Source organism: Megalobrama amblycephala, linkage group LG12 (genome assembly GCF_018812025.1).
Source record: "Megalobrama amblycephala isolate DHTTF-2021 linkage group LG12, ASM1881202v1, whole genome shotgun sequence".
Lineage (NCBI taxonomy): Eukaryota > Metazoa > Chordata > Actinopteri > Cypriniformes > Xenocyprididae > Megalobrama > Megalobrama amblycephala.
Window position 1 is genome coordinate 9,329,282 of NC_063055.1, and position 18,922 is coordinate 9,348,203.

The 18,922-nt window shown below is 37.2% G+C and overlaps 1 protein-coding gene across 1 annotated transcript in view; it reads left to right on the plus strand.

The window, feature by feature from the left end:
- The first annotated feature begins 2,380 nt into the window (after positions 1 to 2,380).
- doc2d (double C2-like domains, delta) overlaps positions 2,381 to 18,922 on the plus strand; it is a 52,211-nt gene continuing 35,669 nt past the window's right edge. The window contains exons 1-4 of the mRNA XM_048211428.1: positions 2,381 to 2,658; positions 4,462 to 4,885; positions 5,593 to 5,672; positions 7,610 to 7,684. Coding sequence (XP_048067385.1) covers positions 4,480 to 4,885; positions 5,593 to 5,672; positions 7,610 to 7,684 — 561 coding nt within the window. The 5' untranslated portion in view covers positions 2,381 to 2,658; positions 4,462 to 4,479. The remainder of the gene's footprint in view (positions 2,659 to 4,461; positions 4,886 to 5,592; positions 5,673 to 7,609; positions 7,685 to 18,922) is intronic.

Consider the following 18,922-nt stretch of genomic DNA (forward strand, 5'->3'; position numbering starts at 1 on the left):
GCATTTGTAATGGGGGATGACAGGTTATTTGTACTGGTGTATCAACCAGTGATTATTACTTATCTATGCGGTAAGAGAGAGCCATCGAACCATCACCGTGTTTGTGCGTATGCGGCTCTTTCTAGCATGCTCATTTACCTTCTGTCCTTAACATATTCTGTGAATATTGATGAATATGCACAGAATATAAATTCTAAACAGATAGGCAAATGTCTTTTAAATGAGACACAATCACTTTGCTTCAGTAGATCCATCCTTCATTGTGTGGTTTTCTTATATCAGACAGCAAAAATAGATTTTCATACATAATTCATTATTAACACACTCTATTATTTTGTATTTATGTATGTGCATTTATCAGTGCAGTGCTGGATTTCTGCTATGAGTCATACTCAAGCATTTATTACTGTAGGGATTTTAGAAACACGTTTGAATGCTCTAATATCCATGTTATGGTACCTGCGACATGAGACTTAGCCCATTGCACAATTGTACTGAGATTGTAACGGTTGACCTTCATGTTACAAGGTGACCTTCGGCTCACCACTTTCAGCTCAAAAGCAGCACTGAGTGTTTTCTAATTGCTAATTATTTTTGCAGACACATTACTAATTTGGTTTCAACGGTGCACAACTTGGCGCCTATGCCAAAGTGAAAACCGTAGGTTTCAGACATATCATATCTCTCAGTTCTCTAGCATTTGTAGAATAACCTTTTTTTCTTTTTCTTTTTTTTGGCACAACTGCTAAGCGTCATCTTTCTTGTCCCTCCCTTCCCCTTCTGTGAGTTCGTCATGAGGGGTTTACAGGACCTGACCGAGTTTGTTTTTGCTCCTCAGCAAGATTTCTACTAAACTGAGCCAAGATTTACCACATCTGGGACTTGAAATTCACACTCTCTATCTTCAATATGCAAGTCACATGCCAGCCTGTTATAAAGCACCATCTGCAACAAGCATGAATAGTTTTAAAAGTAGATCCTTAAATAACAAGAAAAGGGTGTAGTATAGTACATTACATTTTTGAGTTAGCTATTCGTTTAAGGGTGGTATTTGTATACAGTTCAATGCTGTAGTAAAGTAAAATAACCTGCCAAATAAAACACTTTGTTTTGTGTGCCGAGTGGGCTATACATTATGACGACAGGAACATTTTAAAACCAAGACTGATTTTCATGACGCACAATTTTCTGACACAACTCCTGAGGAGGCAGAACAGTAAAATATGAGTATATCTCAGCACCAACTGGTCACGTACATGCTCCCATGATGCATTTTTTTTCATTGTTTCCATAGTCAGTGCAGCAGCAAAGTTTTGATGATGGTGGTTTTTGTGCAGTTTTTTTTTTTTCTGTTAGAATAGATACTTTTTTCCTGACTAAACGTTTTTTCTTCTTTGTGGATATAACAAAGAGAAGCACAATTAGGTGATATGTATATTGGGTTTATGATTAATAATATTACATTTTCACATGGATTAGTTCAATTACTGTACAAAAATGTGTGTTTTCTCTAGCGGTGATTTTTTTTTTTTTTTATCTATTGGTTACAACCACCTAGTTTATCTAAAATTATATCTGTGAATTTTATCCTGCAAGCTAAAATGTATAATAATAAATAATATAATTATTTCTATGATAATAGGCTATAATCATTTCTTATAATAATATGTTAAGGTGTTGTTGTTAAACAAGTGAACACAATAAAATCACAAAGGCAAACATTAACATTAATTATTTGGTGTTTCATAATTGCTTTAAGTAAATTTTGTTGAACATTTAATGGCAAGTTCAACTCGAGAAGTGATTCGTTCGAAACAAATCATTTAGTCCTACTTTCTGAACTGGGTCAACCAATTCACCGAAAAGATTTGAATCAAAAGAATGACTCGATTTTGTATCAAACCTTGCTACTTTTCACATGAACGCCACAGAAGAGCTGGTGCAGAATTTTCGGCAAATAACATATATTTCAGTCTGTTACTTAAACAGAGCTGTCATAAGGCTTCTGACATGAGGCATGAGTCTGGTGGACTGCTTTTGTGTTATGTTAATAGTGACAATTTTGGAGCTTGACAGCTTCAGTCCTTATTCACCTTCATTTATGAAACACAAGACATATAATAAAAGAAAGTCATACAGATTTAGAACAACGGTGGTGAGTAAATAATATCAGAATATAAAATGTCCGTTTAACTATTCCTTTAAGGTAATATGGGTATACAGAAAGTGACTTCAGAAAACATTCACTGGAGTAGAAACCTGTGACAGCTAACCCCGGTGTTCTGTAACTTCTCTGCAGTTATTTCTTCATCTTATCTTTTTACAAACTCACTATGCCTTTTCTCTTTTTCATACATCCTCCGCTTCTCCCTCTCTTCTCAGCGCGCGCTCTCTCATTGTTAAATCTCAGCAGTGCTGTGAGAGTGACAGATCAGTGAACGCGGTGCGCAGAGAATTTAACGAAAACGTCACAACCGAGGCGCGCGCGAGCGCGCGCGAGAGAGAGAGAGAGTAGTGAGAGGGAGGGAGAGTGTGAGAGGAGGACAGAGAACGAGGATATATTGATACAAAGCGACGGTGGTTTCTCTTCAGTGTGTGTGAGAGAGACCATGAGTGGAGACAAGATGGAGTGCTGGAACAGATGAAGACTGTCATTGGGTGAGTGTGTATGTGTGAATATGTGCCTGAATGCCTTTGTTTTTGTCCACTTGATAATGCGTATCAGCTTGACCACCTGTTAGTGTGTGTGTGTGTCTGTGTCCACATGCACATGCACACATCTGCGTGTGTGCTAGTGAATGCATGTTGCCTGCAGGTGTAATTTATTGTGAGTATACATTTGAACACATTTCTGTGTATATATAAGTCATTGTGGACCGTTTGTCTGCACTTCTGCTTAACTCTGAAAATGATGTGTCTCTGTGCTTGCCAACATGTGTATGTTATGCAGCCTGACAGGCTTTGTGTGCACGTGACAGTGTTTTTGTATCTTACTAGCCTCACTGTGATAAAATAACTGTCTTGCTACACATCTGTATGTGCAAAGCACAAATGTTATTGATCATTTGTGCTCTTCAGTTTTGGTCAAATAATTGAAGAGGCAAAGTAAAACTGTGTAGTGCATTGTGTTCGATATTTTAAAATAACATTCATTAGCGTGGCATTACCAGCACTCGCACTGAAAACAGAATGAAAAAAAAACTTTTTTTTGACTCATAACAGTGCCATTTTATCTCACTTACTCTATTTTTGGCTTGTTAGACAGTCTAGTTCAGGAGACAAGAATCTTATGAACTACAGGGAAAGATGTGAAAAACAGGTTGAAAGAGAATGTGCGAGACAGAGATAGATCGCACTGAAGAGGACTCGTATGAAACACACACTATATCTCTGTCCTTAGGGAAGTATTGTAATCAAAACAGCCGCATTACTGGTAATGAAAGATATTATCAGCAGAAAGACTGTCACACATCTTTATCTGTCTGGATCAGGGGCTTTGGGGCATTCTTCTGTTTCACTTGTGTAACATCAAATAATGTTTAATTTCAGTTTTGCTTAGGACAAAAATTGGCACCACAAAATTGGTTGGAATTGTTTAAGATAAGAGAGCATATTTTGAATTTATGACATAGTTCACCAAAATATTATTTACTCACCCTCATGTCTTTCCAAACCTGTACATTTGTTTTTGTATATATATATATATATATATATATATATATATATATTTGCTTCATTTTATTTTTAAGTGTTTAATTTACATTTATTTTAAGGGAAGAGGGAAATTAACCATTTTTCGGTCATTTTACATTTTCTAATTTATTTTTTACATTCTTTTTAAGGGAAGATAGGAATTAATCATTTTTGCCTCATTAATTCATTTATTTTTAATTGTTTAATTTTTTTTTTTTTTTTTTTTTTTTTAGGTTTTATTTTTCTTAACCAATTATTCTTTATGCTTTAAGCATAAAACTTACTTAATCTGATTTAAATTATTCTGAAAACAAGAAAAATGATTTGCTGATGGTTAAACAAAAAAGTAAATACTTAAATGTAAAACAAAAAAAATGAAAAAATTAACTAAAGAAAATTTACCTTAAAACAAATAATTTTGCTTCTCAAGTAAGTTTTAAGGATCTGTTTTTAAGGATGTTTATGTATTTTTATAAGACGTATAGAGAAAAAAATACCCAATAAAATAAATTTAAAATGTGCTGTTTTTGGAATGGGAAGGATGTACAAGATCGTAAAATGGGCCAGTGTTATATTGTTTTTATTCCAATATTTTATATATATATATATATATATATATATATATATATATATATATAAAAATAATATAATGTAATTTTGTATTTTTTATTTATTTATTGTTTTGCATTAAACAGTTATAACTTGGTTTTTAATTATAAAAAAAGTTATGTTATTTCAAAAGTTCTCTATCTTTCATAATCTCCACAGTTCTTTCCAGTGGTCCCGATGAGCGTCTCCAAACCGCCTCCGCCCCATTCCCATTTCCCCCCTAGCAACCCTTCCTCCCATCTCCCCCTGCCTCCATCCTCCTCTTCCTCCCTCTCTCCCTCCACCCCTCCCTCCGCCGCGGGTCCCCCTAGCCCCGCTGTGCCTCCCCCTCCCTCCCCGGTGAAGATCTCTATGCAGGAGCATTTTGCCATCAATGTGTGCCCCGGCCCCATCCTCCCCATCCCACAGATCTCAGACTTCTTCCCTCGTTTCCACGACTTCCCCATCACCCCCCTTCCACCCCGGGAGAAGCAGATTCTAAAGGACAAAGACAAGGACGGAGACGTGGACGGAGAGAAAGACCGCAAGAGGGAGAGAGAGCAAGAGGAGAATGGAGAGTTCGTCGACTCAGATGACGATGACAGTGAGTTTGCCTCGTGGCTAGTGACTGTTTCACGTTTGTATCCCTCAGCACGTGTATTTTACGCTCCGCTCTTCTTCTAAGTAATCATTTTGCAGATGCATTTTTCACAAAGCTACAGACATCCCTCTGGAACGACCTGAGGGTTAAGTGCTTTTCTCAAGGACACCGTGGTAATAGTACACGGAGGAGTCCTTGTGGGCTTCGAACCTACAACCTGTGTCATTACAAGCCCAAACCTTTAACCACTAGATCATATCAGCCCAATCACTTTCTTTTTTTTTGCATACTCTAAGAGCATGCATCTCTATTACACAACTCCCCACATACATGAATCCATTAACATTTCTTGTTTTAGATTCCCTTTGTTTGATTGACTGATTTTATTCACCAGTAAGCAGCCAATGAGGCATGAGCACTTCCCATCGGCCTGGACCTGCATCTCACACTGTTCAGTATTGATTGCTTTGTGTGGTGTTGGCCGGATTGGCGCGAGTGTGTGTGATAACCGAGGTACGCGATCGGAGTGTTAAATAGTTCATTAGTCTCTGTAATGGTGCATAAACACTACAAGCCCTCTGTATGTGCACAGCCCTGATTAGGTCGTTACAGGCAAGACTGATTCCCAGCTAAGTCGTTCGGGTTATTATTGGCTGCTATTTTTGCTAATGTGCGAGCAAAACATTAAGTTATTCATTTGTTTCTTTCAGCCTACCTGGGAACTCTGGAGTTCAGCCTGCTATTTGACCAAGAAAATAACTGCTTGCACTGCACCATCCACAAGGCCAAGGTAGGTTTACACACACACACAAACACTACTGGGTGTTTGTTCAACTTTACGCATTTTTGGGCTTGTGCACTTTTGAAAATAAACTTTCTTAAAGCACATTATCCACACTCTCGCTCGTTCTCTAAATAATGTCTGAAAGTTGACATTTTTGTTATTTTCTTCCAAAACTACTGAACATTTTTACCACATCTCAAGTAATGTATGTTTTTAATAATTTTTGATGGTGGAAATGACATTTTAAACATTTTTTTAAATAAAATTACAAAATAAATAAAATTCTTGCTATGGCATTATAAATTATATTTTTGTACGTTTCGCATCATTTGAGAAAATTATAGCTTGATTGGAAATGACATACAATAAAAATATTCTGATCACAAAGGATATTTAACTTACTTTTTCTTCACAGCACAAACAAGTGCTTTTGAAAGTGTTTATTGTGGTTAAAATTAATTGGAAACTGAGGGGCAGTCATAATTTAATTTAAAAAAAGATTATTTCACATATTTTAGTTTATAATGCAGAGGTTGTAAAATGTAATAATGTATATTTTTAGTCTTGGTCTGGGACAAGAGGAGAATAATAAATAATAAAACAAAAAGAAAAAAAAGTTTAAATCAACCACTGGAACATAAAATTGCCTAAAGTTGAAGAAACCCTTTTGCAAAATTGATGTTTTGTGGCTTTTAGTCCCTGTCTATTAGCTTTGCTAGGATACATTGTAAATTTGAAATATTTACAAGTTGTACAAATCTTTTTTTTAATATGCTAATAATATATATATATATATATATATATATATATATATATATATATATATATATATATATATATATATATATGTATATATGTATATATATATACAGTCAAACCACCTTGAACATTTAATTCACTAATAGTTTATTCAATATAGTTTAAAAAAATGATAATAAAATATGACAAGATCTCAGAGTTAAACTGTGTCAGAAAAAATTATGTCAGATAAATGTGTATGTGTGTGTGTGTGTGTGTGTGTGTGTGTGTGTGTGTGTGTGTATATATATATATATATATATATATATATATATGTGTGTATATGTATATATATATATATATATATATATATATATATATATATATATATAGTCAGACCAAAAATTATTCAGACATTTTTTATATTTTTGATATATTTTTACTAGTGGGTCCAGGACACTATTTTGCTATCCTCACTTACATAAATGAACTATAAAGTGAACTGTGGCATATTATACCCAAAAATTCTTCATACAATGGACTACGAGTAAAACTGATAAAAATTTGGGACCAAAAATTATTCAGACACTTTGACCTGACCATGTTTTGCTTAAGTGTTATCTGACATAATTAAGATTAATTTTTTTCTGACACATTTTAACTCCGAGATCTTGTCATATTTTATTACCATTTTTTATTACCAATGAAATGTTCAAGGTATCTGAATACATTTTGGTTTGACTGTATATATATATATATATATATATATATATATATATATATACATATACGTATATGTTTTTTATTATTGATGACTCATTGCAACCATTTGCAAAATATTGTCCAATAAAACACTGTCTTTAATGAGTATGTCTATACCACTAGTATTTAAACGGTGAATTTACTAAACACAAAATGTACTTGCATATAATGTGCCAAATGAAAATAAAACATTTTATTTCATGGTTTATCTTCAGCAAAAAACAAACGCATAAGCAAAAAACCTGTTACGTTAAACAGTCTTGACTCTAATGTCACACATGTTCGAGGATTCGCCTCTGGTCCAGACAGAGAACCGTGCACCCTAAAGTGTGCATATTACTGGAAGGATGTGATCTATCAACCTCTTAGCCCATCAGGACATGTGCGCACATCTTATGTGACATGAAGTCTATGTGCTTTTGTGTGTTTGTTTGTGCCCACAGGGACTGAAGGCCATGGACTCCAATGGACTGGCTGATCCATATGTGAAACTCCACCTCCTGCCTGGAGCAAGCAAGGTCACTGCAACCTTCTCACACGCACACAGCATGGTTCAACTCTCGCAGCACCATCAGCACAAGTTGTGAATCCCTGACACGCACACACACACACGTCAACACGTTCATTGCACAAAACACACAGGCGTTATGTGTGCATGCATCGCTGGCAGGGCTGCCCGTGAGCACTGAAGCTGTTCATGCGGAGAACGTGTGGTGGAAACGGGTGGATTCAGTGAGCGCTTCAGCACTGAATTATTCTCTCTTTCATTTCCTCTGCATGTAACGAAGGCATGTAATCTGTTCAAAGGAGGACAGGCTGAGACAGGGGAAGCCAGAAGCGACCTGTCTTCTCTCCAGCGGTTTTTTACTCTTCTCCATCCTCCCGTGCTCTCGGCCAAATCTCTGCTGCTATCTCTCTGTCTATCGCCACATGACCCACTTTGACCTTGGAATACCAACACAGTGTTGAGTGCAGGATGGGAGGGAGGGATGGAAAAAAGAGAGAGACAGATGAGGGGGGACAGCAGCAGGTGGTTGTCATGGAAACAGCACAGATTGTTACACGACTCACGTCAACAGAGTGGCGTATATGTACGAGAGGGAAAGAGAAAGCGAGAAGCGTCACATCTTGCGTATGCTTCCATGCGCCAGCCTGGTAAATATCGACCGCGAGGATTATACAGACACCTCTGGGCTTTTAAAAGGTGTGCGAGTCAGAGTTGATGGACGTGTATGCGTTCGCACACCCCTCAGACGTACACACTCATATTAGTATGTGGGTGTGCAGGCATTAAAAGAGCTCTCCTTTTGTCCTTTTACACGCTTCATGGTTTCATATGCATCCACATGCGATCTATTAAAGGAAAAGTTCCTGAACAATTTGTCCTTTACTCATCCTCGTGTCTTGCCGTATGACTTTCCTTTTTCTTTGGAAGATGAAAAGATCTGTTTTATCCATACAATGAAAGTGAATGGTGACCATGACTGCTTAGCAAGATTTTCTGTAGTCATGTCTTAAATTTCAGTCTGTTCCTCTCGTAAATATGTAGTGGAATATAGTGCAAAAGAATTTAGAATTTTAGAATTTAGAATTTAGAACCATTAGCAGTTGTGGCCTAATGGTTAGAGAGTCAGACTTGTAATCCAAAGGTTGTGGGATTCAAGTCTCAGTACCGGCAGGAAATGGGGGAAATAGGTGGGGGAGTGAATGAACTCATTACCCACAACTGAGGTGCCCTGGAGCAAGCACCTAACCCCCAATCACTCCCCGGGCAAAAGGCTGCCCACTGCTCTGGTGTGTGTTCACAGTGTGCGTGTTCAAGACTCACTGCCCTGTGTGTGCACTTGGATGGGTGAAATACTGAGCACAAATTCAGAGTATGGGACACCATACTTGGCTACACTTCACTTCTTTTATGATGTTTAAAGGGGACATATCATGAAAATCTAACTTTTTCCATGTTTAAGACCTATAATCGCGTCCCCGGTGCCTCTACCAACCCAGCAAACGTGAAAAAGACAAAGACTATTTAGAGTCTCGTTAGCTTGGATAGTAGACCCTGGAAAGCTTGATTGCTAAAAAAGGAGCATTTCTGTCAGAGCGATATTTTAGACCATTCACAGCATTTGATAGTAATCATAAACGTTAGCCTGGTGTGTATGGCTCTGTTTGGAAAACAGGTACGCTATTTATAGTGGTTTTGCACAAAAGATCAACATGACTGCACATGCTATTCGATGAGTTGAATAAACTCCACAGCAACTACATAAATTTATCCACTAACCATTCAGAAACGTCCAGTTGCATTCTAAAAGTTGTAACTTCTTCCTGAGTCTCTCCATCAGTGTCCGACTCCGGTTTGAACAATGTAAGGCTCAGCACGTTACTGACAATCATCATTTCGGCTGCATGAGATTGTCCAGCTTTGTTGTTGTTGAGCAACCGAAGCGTGAGCTGTTATAGCTCCGCAGTCTTTTGGAAAGCAGGCAGCTCATTTGCATTTAAAGGGACACACAAAAATGGCATGTTTTTGCTCACACCCAAATAGGGGCAAGTTTTTGACAAGCAATGATAAATGATCTGTGGGGTATTTTGAGCTGAAATTTCATAGACCTATTCTGGGGACACCAGAGACTTATATTACATCTTGTGAAAAGGGGCATAATAGGTCCCCTTTAAGAGAGCTTGACGCATTTCTGTTAACTAAGGGTCCTTTCACAGTGGCAGTTTAGTTTGAAATGGGGCACGGTTCACATGAAAAATTGGTATTGTGAAAGCTGTCATGCGGATCTGGAGCCCACCGGGATACCGAACCCAAGACTACCTGTATGAGGTGATCTGAGTTCGGTTGCACTGGAGCTGTGAATGTGAAAACAACTTGGACTGGTGCAACCTGGTGCGTACTTGTTCAGGAAGTAACCTGGGCATACATTTTAGCCGATGACAATGTCATTAGTTTGACAGAATCAAATTGAGTGTGAAACAGTGGCAGAGCCAGGATATTTTCATGGCAGGCAGGGGCTAGAAAGCAGTCTGTTAAAGTACTGGTCTGTTTTAGTGCCCACAACACAAGTGAATACAAATAACTGTACTTAGTTGTAATTGAGAAAGTTGTGGAATAGATTAAGTAATAGGCCTGCTGGGTGAATTGTCTCATTCCTCACCTCCAGGCATATTAATAGAAAAGAAGCTCAGTCAGTTCTTCAACAATTCTTAGTTAGACTGTAAAGTCTTTAAAACCTTGCAACTGAAAATTAAATATTTAATGTTTAACATTCTACTAGTTGTCAAGATAAATTAATTGCAACAATTCTATCATAGCGAAATTGAATTCAGTATGAAGGAAAATATGTCCTCAATATGTTCTCTTTTGAATCCTAATTTCCAAGAATGTGAATGATAAGGGCAGCAGCTGGCAGCACATAAATACCATAATGTAAAATTAATAATTTTATGCACATTTAAATGTGATCCATTTCCATTTGTACTTTTCCAGCTAACACAAAATTGGCACAGTGCAGTGCTTGCATTTATTTGTGCATTAAATTACAGATTAAAATTACATATCAAATTGTCTTACATTGATCTCACATTACAGCATATTTTTGTCTATAGATTTTAGAGATATGTTCTTAAATATGATGCATATACAGTATAACAAATGCATACATGCATGCAAAGTCTTTAACCATCTCCTTATTTTATCATGTTGTATTAACCCAACTGTTGGAGCTCCCTCGGCACCTGCTTTTTCCGCTCTTGTTTGACTTGCGCCAGGTACTAAGGTGAATTTGGTGTGTGCGCAGTTCAGACAGTTCTATGTCTAAATAAACTTGGTTCTTGAGAAAAAAAAGAGACAGAAATGGCAATTGTGAATGGGGTGGTCAAGCTTAGGTCATTGGTGTCCACGACCACCCCTATCTCTGCCCCTGGTGTGAAACCAGACCAGCGATGCAGGGGTTGCCAGGAACAATTGCGTTCGGACTCGGAAAGCAGCAAACATGCCCAGTGTGAAAGCCCCCTAAAACTAAAGTGTTTTAAGTAAATGAAAAAATAAGAAATAAATAAAATGTTAGATGAAAAACAGCATTCTGAACATTCACCAAAACGGCTCCTTTTATGTTCCACAGAAGAAAGTCACACAGCTATAGGACGAAATAGTGGTGAATCATTTTTGAATGAACTATCCCTTTAACGAACTTCCTCTCGTGCAGGGACTCCATCAGCATCCCATAAAAAGTGCAGGAAGCAGAAGGAAAAAAAAAAGCGAGAGGGAGGGAGAGATTGTGGGGCTGGAGAGTGGCCCCTTCTTAGTCGAGTGTGTGTGTGTCATCATCACACAGCATGGAGAATGAGATATCTGAGTCACACACACTCTCCCAAGCTGCTGCTCTGGGAATCTCACTGCTCTGGGCCAGATGGAGGGAGGAAAGAGAGAGAGAAAAGGGGGATGAAAGAAGTGGAAGATGAGGATGAAATATTTAGAATAAAATGCGATAGCACCAATTTTGGCAGGAGGAGAGAGAGATAGGTGAAACCATATGCTGTTGCGAAGATGAGATGTGAGTGAGGAAGTTGGAGAGAAAATAGATGGAAAACTAGCAGGGTTATTTAGCCTTTTTTTTGTCAATTTGATTAATGCTTGAAGGGCAAAACCAGATCATGAGTGATTAACCAATTATTTGTTTTTATGGCTAACGCAGTATTTACTGTTTAAAGTACCAAGTTTTAAGTCAAATGAACATCACTGAAGCTTAAAGTCAACGTGAAAATACAGTAACCCTGTTTACTTTCTTAATGCACATTTCTAGTCTTATTGTGAATAATTCATCAATACACATTATTCCAAAATAGAAATTAAGCTGTGAAGTTCGGAGTCAATGAAACGGTTTCTTGAACAAGAAAAAATGTGGGGCTGGACTTGATTTTGTCCATTGGGAATTGATTGGATCTTTGGATTCTTGTGTTTTGCTATTGCTGTGATGTCACGTGAGTGACAGGTTGTCCCGCCCTCGCGCCATTAAACACGTCATCAGAGAAGATAAAAAATTTTGCTGCAAGAGGGAGGAGAAGTTATTTTCATTAAAGATTATGAGGAACATGAATTAAAAAAAAAAAATGATGTGCACAGATAAATAAGTAAGCAATAAGGTACTCGAGGCTGTGCTGTATCGTGAATAAGTCATGGCTGAAGGGCATTGTTAGGCGCGAAGCGGAGTGCCTCCAACCCCTTCAGCCGTGACTTATTCACGATACAGCACTAGCCTTATTGCTTTTATAAAACGGTTACCACACAATACAAATATTAAAGCCAGAAATATGTATCAATGCAACTTTCATGAAGTATACTGTCACTAAAAGTCTTCCTTCCGCCGGAAAAAATAGTCCCTGACCTTGAACAGCAACAGAAGTTACATTTTCACGCCATTAGATGGTGGTAAAGACTGTCTTTATGAGTGTGTCAGTCAGTAGCAAAGACTTTTAAATTGAAAAGACTGAATTGTTGTGAACACGGAACAAGACGCAACTGACAAATGTTTTGACTAGCGCTGTCAGTCACGGGAAAACCCCTTAAATGTTAAAAGGACAAGATAATACATCGGACATTTAAACAGATTTTTTATTATGAACATAAGACTCACCTAAAGAAAAATGCAAAATCTGAATGCAGGTAATAAACTCGCTCACTCAATCTCTTTCTCACAATACTCTTCTACATAATACAGTAAGCTTCAATGAACAATATCAATTGAGAACATACAGTTTACGTTGCTAAGAGTGGTTGCTAAGGGTGTTGTGTGTAGTGATACACAGAACTGTTGGGTGAAGCGGTCATAGCCTTGTCTGGCTATCACCAGACCAAGCTCAATTTAAAATTGAACATTGGTCTGGGGAGTTTGCTATGTATTTCCTACTGCACAAGAGGCGTGATCAACGAGCATTATTCACGCAATTGGATAGTCCTTCAACCAATCAGATCAACGATCCGGGTGACGTACTTTTGCAGAGCGAAGCGAAAGCAGATGCAGCAGAAATGAATGTACGGGTTTCCAGACTGATTTGCCGGGCGAAATCAAATCGCAGATCAGGCTGGGTTTACCCAGTCTAGTCATAGCCATGTTTGTTTGTGAATAAAACACAGCTATTGACCAATCAGAATCAAGGACAGGAACCGATGTATAATTTATAATAAATACTGCAATATTCCATAAAAAAATAAGACCAATTTTGATTTCATGGTGACTTTAAATTGATCAAAAGTAACAGTAAAGACCTTTTTAATGTTACAAAAGATTTCTATCCGTAATACATGCTGATCCTTTGAACTGACGAATTACACTAAAGGTTGGAATTGAATGTGTTCCTTACAACTTGTCAAATAAACCTAATCCATGGATATTGCATGCAGCCAGGAATCGTGTTTCCTGACATTTATATGTGCCTGATTTCTACGGCGGGGAGACACATAAAGCAAATCTGCCTGTGAATATTTTATATAACTACAATATAGGTAGCTCTAAATCCGCGTAATCACTTATATCAATTTTAGATCGTCATATTGTCCAGCCTTAAAACATATATAGTTTTATAGTATAGTTTTTGTCAGTGTTGTTTATTTAAAAACACCCAATTAGCTATGCAGAATATAAGATGGAAAATATTTAATTGATGAGTTGTCAACATAATATATTACAATACAATATATACGGTATGATTTTACCTCAAAATCCAACAATTTGACACAAAATGATTACTGCAAATTAGGGCTGACCGATATATCGCATGAGATTGTCACGCGCATTTCGTCAGTAAAGCCGGTTCCCTGATTACCGCTAAATCGCCATCACCTGCTTTCAAATGGAGCAGCATTTAATAGACAGAGCCGTAGATCACTGAAAAGACACGCAATACCGCGTTCATATCGCAGATGAATCGCCTTCGATAATGAACGCGATATTGCGTGTCTTTTCAGTGAACTACGGCTCTGTCTATTAAATGCTGCTCCATTTGAAAGCAGGTGATGGCGATTTAGCGGTAATCAGGGAACCGGCTTTACTGACGAAATGCGCGTGACAATCTCATGCGATATATTGTGCAGCCCTACTGCAAATCCATGTTTATCTGCTGAAGTCAAGTTGTTTCTGTGAATTACAGTGATCCATTTGCTTCTTTTTTTCTGTAGCTTTCAGCGGTCTTTAAATATATGCCTCAAGGTTTGTGTCAAAGCTATTTGTACAGTCAATCACAAAGCTCTTTCCCGTTTTGGATGTGTTTCGTGTGTTTTTCGGGACATTCACGCTGAAAACCAATTCTGCCGCTCAGTCTTTTGCCACTCAGTGGACGTGACCGCAGTCGTAACGGTCGACGGTGACGTCACGTGCATACCCTCTATTCCAACGCCATGACGCGGCTTTGCGCGAATTATGGGACTAACTTCTGTTAAGTTGTAAACAGTCAGTGAAAGGCTCGCTCTATGAACGCAATAATACGTTTTATTTTTAAACTGGGTACAATGAGATGACATTATTCTTCTCACCCTTCAACCAACGAACACTGAAAGGACATTTAAAGTGTAAAAGCATCAACAAGGTACTTTTTAACAGACCATGAAAAAGCGCGATTCTTTCCACAGCAATAACGGACGGGTTACATATAACTATAGTGATATATATATCTGTATTATGTCATATGCGTTGCCTTAATAAAAATGTTCATAAACTTCAGCATTGCGTGATACTATTTCAAAGTGATTTCCGTCATTTTTACAGAAAATAAATTGTATTTACGTTACCTGTGAAAACAAACCAGGAAAGAGACGTGAGGAGAAAAATTAGAGATTCTTCGTGCATTCCAGTAAAATATTGATGCATCCGAAATGGTCAATATTCATATTCATGCACTTTTATAAATATTTATGTTAATCGTTTATGGCTTATGATTTATCAGTTTCACTTTTGATTTCCTATATTTATGTACTCATACTTTACATATTAATTCTTATCATATTTTCAAGTATTTACTTGTTATTGTACCCTCATGGTTATTTTTATTTTATATTTACGAGTATGCTTGCTATGTTCAATTGTTCTTCAAGTGTTCCAGTGTGACAGCCAGGTCATGCTGACACGTTTGTGGTTAGACATTGGACGCCTGCAGAATTAATCATTTGAATTTGAATCTGATCAAAATATGTCTGCTGACATTTGCAAAATTCCCTATAGGGGATAAAACAACTATTTTTTTGACACTGGACCAGTGGATGACGTAATGGGTGAAATTAACCTTTTCTTTTAGAACAAAAACATCAGTTTAGAACAAAAACATCAGTTTGTGTGGGTTGGGAATTTCCCTGTATGCTTATGGTATAATATGGACTGAGCTGTTGATAATTCAGCTTTTTCCCTCCTTTGCTCTCCTTGTCTTCTGCTTCTCTCTCTCATCTGCAAATGTATAATGTCTTAATTATTGCCCTTTTTGATCTTCATCTATTATATACAATACTCTAAATTTTACAATACTCTAAATTTATTATTAACTATTGACTACTCCTTTATGATGGTTATCTTGCCTTTTGGTTTTACTAAGTATTTTTCATTATCGATTAAAGCTTGCGTGTGAGGCGAAATTTAATTGTAATGAATAAATAATTTTTCACCAACTTTATCTACTGCCTGGATCTCAATTTCACAAGTTTTTGCATCAAATATTAATGGGGATATATCATAAATTATATCGGAAGAATAGACCACAAATGTGCAGTATATGTTGTCCTTTTTCATACTATTACAGCGGTATGCAAAGGGGCAAAAGAAAATAACCACGAGGATAGAAAGCAGCGACTGAAAAGAGCTTTTGCCATAGATATTCTTGTTATAACATGTTATGTTAAAATACCAAGCATTATGTTATTCTCATGATGTCTGAAAATAAATCATGAGAGAAACATTGACAGCTCATTCAGTCAAACTGACGGATAAGCTTTATTTGTAGGGAAACCTTATGATTTGAAACGATTTGTTTCAGTCTTTTTGAATGGAAGTTCCCCAAACCGGAAGTGCAACCCATAATTTGAAACGCAGTATTCTAGTCAGGAATAAGGTCAATATGATTTATTTTTTTTAATTGATTTGAATGATACGCCATTACTGTACCATGGTACTTCCACAGTAAGATCCGTTTCGATTAAATCAGTTGTGGTTTGAGTGATGCATCTCTTCCTCCTTCAAGTCCCAGTAGCTATTTGCTCAGTTGGTGCTGTTTTAATGAATTGTTACATGTATTTTTTGCTGATGTCTGTTGGAATTAAAGTGTTTATTCATTTGCCGAGCATCCTCAGGGGGCGAGAGAGAGGATAGCCAAGCTTGGCTGGTTTCAGCTTCAAATGCAGCAGTGCAGAGAGTAGAACAGAGTGAGAGAGAGAGAAATGAAATATGCAGAGAAGCAACATGTTCTTCAGGCAATGAATGACGTGGACTCGCTCTGTCAGGAGAGCTAGCGTGCGAAAGAGTCTGCGATTTGGGAGATTGTGTTTGAGTCTTCGCAGCCAGAGCGTTTCTTTGATTTAACACTAATTTGCTAAACGAGCTGTTGGAGGGTAATTGCCCAGTTTGGGGAGTTTAGTGTGCATGTCAGGGTATTTGAAGTGCATGAGTATGGGGTGAGAGCAGATTTTTAGGGAAGAAACAGAGGGGGTGATGTTTGTGTCTGTTTGTGTCTGGAGGTGGGTCAGATTTGGCCTACGTTATGGAGCAAACGTCCCCACAAGCAGCGGCATCATTTTTGAGGGTGTACTGGCTCACTCTGTGCTCTAGGCTGGATATGACATGACTGAAGGGGGAAAACACTTTTTTAACTTGCTTTGTAGTGCTTTGTGTAAGATGAGTTCAGTGGTACAGTTTTTATGTAGCGTGAAGGGGGACTCTGTTGTTGTTTTTTAACATACTACGCAAAAATATTTCAACTGACCTTGACAGCCAGTGATCATCATGCATTTTCGTTTGTAAGGAAAAGAGCAGTTTTGACACTTTATTCTACAAGAAAAAGTCATGAATGTTTGGAGCAATAGGGGTGTGCATAAATGACTACAGAATTTTTGACTTAATTGAACTGGCAAAATTTAAACAAAACACCTTTTTTTAACTTAAAACAATACATACAAAACATACAACCTAATTTGCTTAATATTAAAAGAGAAATTTTTGGAAGCATTTAAAATTATTTCCATGGGCATTATGCTATGTGGAGAAAGATAAATTAACTTGATTAATGTATGATTAATGAAAATAAACACATGATATTATCTATCTATCTATCTATCTATCTATCTATCTATCTATCTGTCTATCTGTCTGTCTGTCTGTCTGTCTATCTGTCGTTTGATGGTTCTGTCCAGCGTTCTATCGATTGTCCTAATCTATCAATTCTGTCTGTCATTCTATCGATCATTTTATCTATCTATCTATCTATCTATCTATCATGAAAAATGTAAAAGGTTATTTTAGGGTTTAGGTTAGTCCTATTTAAAAGTAAATACAGAGATACTGTAGGTAAACAAGTGTATGTTTGTGATTATGGGGGAGCAGATTTTAGGGTAAGACACAGAAGGGGTGATGATTTTGTGTGTGTGTGTTTGTTTGTGTGTGTGTGTGTGTGTGTCTGTGTGTGTGTGTGTGTGTGTAAGACAGAGAGGAGGTGAGCTGGGGAAAGCCTCCTGTCCTCTATCTCCTCTGCAAAGTAGGTGAGCAGATGTCTGCCTTTCACCTGAGGGAGAAGAGATAAATGATGTTTCCTCTCCTGTCCTCCCTGACTGACTCTCTCTCTTCATCTCTCCCACTGTCATCTCTACCCAAATGCATCATGCCCGTTCAAACTGGGGGCATGAGCCCTCTTAGATTTTTGATCAAAGTAGATTTTAAATCCAACTTCTATAAAAGTATTTGTAGTAAATTATTATTATTATTATTATTATTATTGAATTATTGCAGATAAAAATAATGTCTGAAACACTGACACATTCACATATCTAAATTTGGATAGACCAGCTGAGTTGCACCTGAGTCTCACACTTACATAAAGAACTAAGGAGCTAAAAAGTGGTTTTATTTTCTGCATCTTATCTCACCTTGGCCACAAAGTCAGCCAGGACTGAAAAAGATGTGACACCACTGTGCCAAACTATGCAGCTGGATACTTCTCTAACATTTTGCCTCCTAAGTTTCTCTTTGTCCATTCTGTATTTAAATATAATTTCAGAAATTTTGTTGTTTTAGTTAAACTTATGGTCCAAAATTACATTTTTAGTGACACATGTATTGAGAAAATCTTTTTTATCCAAAATGCCTTTTTATTTATTATAATGCATTTTATGTATTATGTAATTATATTTAATTATTTGTTATTTACATTCATTCATGTTTGTTTTTATATTTATAATTTATGTATTTTGAGACTGAGACTGAGATTTATTGTATTGTTTTATATACGAGTAGTAGGGGTGTTACGAGATCTCGCAAGATTAAAATGTGACGAGATTTCTCGTCAAGGCGAAAAGTAGTCTCGTGATATTGCCATGACAGAGTGTTAGGATGATTAGGAAAGAATATGCCACCGTTACGTTTACATTACGCCCCCACTGTCGTTTTGCTTTGTATTTAAATAAAAAACATTTAATTCCGCTCCACATTTACAGTTACGCGCGGTCGCGAAAGTGAAAGTAAACGCGAGGGTGCATTCAAACGCGATTTCAATACCCCGCA